The sequence below is a fragment of the Piliocolobus tephrosceles genome, chromosome 3 (genome assembly GCF_002776525.5).
Source record: "Piliocolobus tephrosceles isolate RC106 chromosome 3, ASM277652v3, whole genome shotgun sequence".
NCBI classification, from domain to species: domain Eukaryota; kingdom Metazoa; phylum Chordata; class Mammalia; order Primates; family Cercopithecidae; genus Piliocolobus; species Piliocolobus tephrosceles.
In genome coordinates, this window is record NC_045436.1 from 175,241,239 (window position 1) to 175,247,682 (window position 6,444).

The window sequence follows — 6,444 nt, forward strand, 5'->3', positions numbered from 1 at the left end:
GCTAAACTGACTTAGTAGGAGTCTTGCAAAAATTGGACAATGCAGAAACGAATGTGGAATCTCACAAAGTGGGCCTCACAGAGAAAAGAGTTCAGGATAGCCTGACTACAGTTGGGTCCAGGAGAGAAGAGGCTGGAAAGGGATGAGGTCAGAGAATAGGATGGGGCAGGTTGTGCTGAGCTCTGGGGGCCACACAGGGCACCTGGTCTGTATAACATGGGCAACGAGTGACATGAACTGATACACCGTGCTAGGATCATGCTTTAAAATTGCATTTTCAAAACTCTGCACTGATGACACAGATAGGTACTCTGGGAGATTGAAAGATAAAAGACAATTCCTTCCCTAAAGAACATACAACAAAAAAGTAATCAGATCCTGCCTATTCGTATTTAAATGTCATGGTGAGTGAGACAGAAAACACATACGTTAACAATTCAGTGAGACTGACGTGGCCTGGAGTAGTCAGAGAGAAAAGCAGGGAAATCGGATCTGAAAGGACGATGAGCATTTGGGAAGCAAAGGGGAGGTGAGAGGGAGAAGGGGCTCCAGGCAGGGTCTGCACCAGCAGACACAGAAGGAGCATGAAGCGTATTCTGGGAATCTGGGAGAGTCTCAGGCTGGAACGCTCGCCTCCGGTGAGAAAGGAAACCCCGCAGCTCCCCAAGAAGATGTCAGTATCATGACCGCACTCCTTGGGTCATTTTCATTTCCTAAAATGAAATTATATCAAACCCTGAATTAGACAGTGGAGTTGTTTTCCTCGATAACGAAGGCCAAAGCAGATCCCCAATAATTCTGAGCTCATTTGCTCCTTCCGGGCCAGCTGGTCTTTAATGGGTGACCTTATTAATTTAACTCAATTCATGAGCGAGTACAAATTGCTGCTCTAAAGGGCTGGAAAAGTGTTGGTTTCGCTGCCAGAGATCTCAGTGGGGATGTAATTGTGCTGGGTCAGGAAGGTGTCATCAGTACCCCAGAGCTGCTATCCAGCCACAAGGATGGGCTGGGACCCGGGGCAGGTGCGGGCAGGATTCTGTTCCTCCCAGCTCATTATTTCAAGGAGATAAGCCCTGTCTCATTAACACTTCCCATATGCATGTGTCCTAGGCAAATTCCAGAGAACTGTGTTTCCACTGAGCCAAATTTGCATTAATTTGTACATTACACCTTACAAAAGACTTGGGCATGCTGATACAATTAACAACTCTTTATTTCATATTTTGGTAAGATAAGGGAATTCAGAGTGAAAGAACAAATGTTTAAGAAAATAAAAGGCCAGGCACCGTGGCTCATGCCTGTAATCCCAGCACTTTGTGAGGCCAAGGCAGGTGGATCATTTGAGGTCAGGAGTTTGAGAGTAGCCTGGCCTACATAGTGAAACCCCATTTCTACTAAAAATACAAAAATTAGCCAGGCGTGGTAGTGTGCTCTTGTAATCCCAGCTACTTGGGAGGCTGAGGCACGAGAATCACTTGAACCCGAGACACAGAGGTTGCAGTGAGCTGACATTGCACCACTGCACTCCAGCCTGGGTGACAGAGCGAGACTCTATCTCAAAAAACAAAAGAAAACAAAAAAAAAAAACAGGAAAATATTAAAGCCAAAACAAGATGTAGAAATGCTTATCACATCGTGGTCCTCTACAATACTTAGATGAAATTCAGAAATTTATCCTGAATTTCTCAGCAGGCAAAGGAAGAAGGGAAATATCCTTAAAGCAAACCAGTCACTAAAAAGCATGCAGCTTCTGCTCCTAAGACCTGAAACTTCTCACATAAGTGCTAATAAAGAGAATTTGATTTGAAAAAAGAAATTTAAAATAAAATTGTTTCTAATACTCCCCAATGCAGGCTAACAGCAAGAAGCTACAATACGATTTAGGGAAATAAAGTTTATGAAGAATGAAAAAATCTGCAATGGTTTTGCATAATCTGAGGGTAAATTTTTAAACATAGAATACTGAGTGGGCTGAATGACCCCAGGCAATCTTTCATAAAACAAGCCCAAATAAGAGTGTTGAGTGCTGAGAAAAGACAACTGCTGTGTTTTCATTCAACAAACACCTGGTCTATAACTCAGTTGTTCAATATGGGGTCTTATGCCTGGCGCTAGAAATAGATGAATGAATAGCTGTGACTTCTGTCCTCAAAACACTTGTAGTCTATTCAGGAGACAGATGTATGGACAGATTATTGCAATTGCAATATGCTGTGCCTTGTGGGGGAAGAGAAGGAAAAAATAAACCTCATCATTAGCTGAGCTGCTGCTGACTCATGACTTCGGGAGCAGTTGCTATGAGAGGTCTTCTAACATTATTTTTCTCTTGCAATGGGAATTTTGACCTGCTACAGTGGAGGTTTCTTACCTCCAAGTCACTGATTGATTTGAATTCTATTCTCTTTTCTCCTTTTTCTTTGTCCCTGTTTTGCAAGAGCAACAGGTAAAATGGGAAATAAAGAAAAATGCACTTTAGTTTTGAAAAATCATAATCAAGGTAAGTTCATTAAAACTGACAAAAGATTTCTGGAGAAAAACAAGGGCCCAGTCTTTTTGATATTTGGAGCTACCACGGTGATTAAAATAACGCTCTGTCTGTTTGTGTTGGCAGGCCAGTACCAGAGGATTAACAAGCCTCTCCCAGACTGCGTAAGTCAGTTGCTTCCCTTATCTATTTTATAAGTCTTTAATATTTGCAAAGTAGGTGGATTTTATTCAAGATACTTGGTAAAATTTTTAAAAATCAACAGCAACAGGCTGGGTGCGGTGGTTCACACTGTAATTCCAGCACTTTGGGAGGTCAAGGCAGGCAGATCTCCTGAGGTCAAGAGTTCAAGACCAACCTGGCTAACATGGGGAAACCCCGTTTCTACTAAAAATACAAAAAATTAGCTGGGTATGGTGGTACGAGCCTATAATCCCAGCTACTCGGGAGGCAGAGGCAGGAGAATCACTTGAACCCAGAAGGCAGAGGTTGCAGTTAGCTGAGGTAATGCCATTGCACTTCAGCCTGGGCAACAGGGGTGAAACTTCATCTAAAAAAAAAAAAAAAAATCAACAGCAACAACAACAACAACAAATGCTTTTCTAAGTGGCATACTTTCCTGGCAAGAAAAACTGCATTTTAATTCTTGGGTATAAAACTGTAGCAGAACAGCCACAGACAAGAACCCCTCAGTCACCGAGTTGTAGAAGGAAAGGGATTTCTTCAGCCGGGAGCATCAGCAGACTCATGTCTCCAAAAAACCGAGCTCCCTGAGTGAGCAATTCCTGCCCTTTTAAGGGCTTACAACTCTAAGGAAGTCTGTGTGAAAGGGTCATGATGGATTGAGCAAGCAGGGGGCACAAGACTGGGGGCTGCATGCACCAGTAATCAGAATGGAACAGAACAGGACAGGGATTTTCAAGATGCTTTTCCACACAATGTCTGGAATCTACAGATAACACAAGCAGTCAGGTCAGGGGTTGATTTTTAACTACCAGGCCCAGGGTGCAGTGCTGGGCTATCTGCCTGTAGATTCCATTTCTGCCTTTTAGTTTTTACTTCTTTCTTTGAAGGCAGAAATTGGGCATACGACAATATGAGGGGTGGTCTCCTCCCTTAAAACTATATTCCAATTCCTCAGCTATAAAATGGAAGTAAAAATTAATTAACATGGTCATTGTGAAGGCCGAATAAAGTGAAAATACCAACACACTGTGCTGGCAGGTGTGTTATGAGAAGCACACTTCCTAACACTCATAGTAAAATTTTAAATTGAAATAAACTTTCTTGAGAGCAATTTCATAATATTAAGTAAGCAACATTTAAATACTCACTTTTTTGGCCCAATAATTCAATACTTAGGAGTTTAAAAAGCTAATCTAAAATATATACTGATACTTAAAAACATTCACATATTTTATAATAACATATTTTAAATGGCAGCACGTTTGAATTATGCTAAGTATTCAGTAATACAAAAGTAACTGCATCTTGATACATCTATTTTATGAAATCATTTGCAATATTTACAAATAATTTTAACAACTAGAGAAAAAGATTAAAAGTTATAACATTAATTCAATATATTTTATTACAAGTAACTGCATAGGTATATAATTTAAAGTTATAACTTGCATATCAATAGATTAGATGGGCAGATATATGATTGATTGATTGATGATTGATTGATTCTGCTTATAAACTCATTGACTCTTTACTGTTTGAAGTAGCTCTTTAAGAATCTAACTAAAGCTATGGACCCTTACCCAGAAACACACACACACATACACACACAGGCACACACAAAAATTGTAAAAATTAAAAGGTTCATGGGTAAAGAATATTGAACCTCTAGTTAAGAATCCTTGAAATTGATAGAAAATAGATAATACATTGATAGATAAATAGATATAACTCTATATTTAAAACAAATATCTCTTTCTCTTTCTCTCTCTCTCTAAAGAAGTACACCAAAATACTTATATTTACTCATGGGTGCAAAAGTATCTTCTGACCTGCAGTGATGGTTGTTCTTCCCAGCCTTCTTATCATGTCCTGACTCTATGAAGTCTAGCAAGGTATTGGGTGGAAAGTTGGAAAATGGGTTCAGGCTCACATCCCAGTTCTTCCAGCAGGTCCAAGACTTCCCCCAAGAAGCTACGCCCTAGAGAGCCTTGGTAATTGCCGTTAACAGTATGTAAATGGCACCTTTGCACACATACCCATCTGTCAAATCCCCAAAGGAGTCTCCTGCCTCAGCTCCGGCTCAGAGCTCCCTGGGTATACAGTTCCAGAACCGAGACACCTTCTCTCCCTTTGCTGTGTCAACGGTGAAACTTCCTGGAGTTCACATACTAGCAACTTTACTTTGCTTTGTCCTGGGTACTGGGCCCTACCTATGACTCAGCACATATCAACTAGAGAAAAAAGATCTAACAGGTACTGAGGTCCTGCTGTGGGATAGATGCCAAAGTAGAGCGTTGAGATACATTTTCTCAACTAACAACAACGAGATAAGGTGGGTTTAGTCATCTCCAATTAACAGATTGAACATGTCAGTCAGGGAGCTTAAGTAACCTTCCCAAGAATGTGAGATCAAGAGTCGTGTCCTTGCTTACACATAACACGATGCCGGCTGCAGATTTTAATGCGGAGGAGCACATTCCAGGATTCCTATGATGACCATTGCATGCGAGTGTATCTGTTATGGATTGGTGTCCATTCCTGCCAGTCTAGTGTTCAGACCCAGAGCCTTTGGTGAGTGCCTGTGTTAGTCTTCCAGTGTTGCCATAACAAAATGCCATAAACTGGATGGCTCAAACAACAGAGATCTATTTTCTCATGACTCTGAAGACCAGAAGTCCAAGATCAAAGTGCCAGTAGGGTTGGCGAGAACTATCCCCTTGTGATGTAAATAACTCCCTGTGTGCTCACATGGCCTTTCCTTAGTGTGTGCATTTGGGCACGGTGAGGAGAGAGAGGGAGAAACCCAGAGAGAGAGAGAGAGAACTCTCTGGTGTCTCTTCTTATAAAAACACTAATCCTTTTAGATGAGAACTCCACCTTTATGACCTTATTTAATCTGAATTACCTTTTTAGAGGTACCATCTTCAAATACAGCCACACTGATGGTTAGGGCTTCAACACATGAATTTGTGTGAGCAGTATGGGGTGGGATGGGGATAGAGAAACATTTAGTCTATAACAATAGCCAAAGCAAAACCTAAGGTTAGAGAGGAATCGTTGAGACCATCTTTTATGGCAACTGTTCTTATTAACAGTACAAATATGTAGAAATCCCATTTTACAGATGAAAAAACTAAGCTTCAAGGCAAAGGCATATATCCAATCCAGCAAAGTGAAGACTTTAGTCAAAGTCTTCATGTCCAAAGTCCAATGACACTTACTCCACCTCAAATGTTGTGCAATACCAATGGTCCATAACCTGGTCTCCTGGCTCCATTTCAGGAATGGAAAAATGACCAAAAATGGAAAGAAAAAAAAAAAGATAGTCTTGGCCAATTCACTTGGGGAGTGGGGCAGCTGGGGGGATATGAACCCACAGAATTTTCTCAACTATACATTTTACCTAAATTCTCACACCTAAACCTGATTGAACGAACTAGAATTTCAAAAATGATGGTATCAGCTTTAGCACAAAATTTCACCTTGCAGTTGCTTTTACTGCGATAGTGTCACATTTTAGGACTATACAGAGAGTGGTGTCACTTCTCGAAGCCCCACCCCTTAACAGTAAAGACCCAAATAATTGCATTTGTTTTCCATTGCTGCCATGACACATCCCCACAGATTTGGCAGCTTGACCATTTATTATCACACAGTGGATGCAATCAGAAGTCTGAACACAGCATGGCTCAACTAGATCCCCTGTTCTGGGTCTCACAAGACTGAAAGCAACATGCTGGCAGGGTTGCATTCTCCTCCAGGGGCTCTGAGGA

The 6,444-nt window shown here is 41.1% G+C and overlaps 1 protein-coding gene across 1 annotated transcript in view; it reads left to right on the forward strand.

The window, feature by feature from the left end:
- CLNK (cytokine dependent hematopoietic cell linker) overlaps positions 1-6,444 on the forward strand; it is a 197,942-nt gene that overhangs the window by 105,800 nt on the left and 85,698 nt on the right. Inside the window, exon 5 of the mRNA XM_023206703.2 lies at positions 2,612-2,649. Coding sequence (XP_023062471.2) covers positions 2,612-2,649 — 38 coding nt within the window. The remainder of the gene's footprint in view (positions 1-2,611; positions 2,650-6,444) is intronic.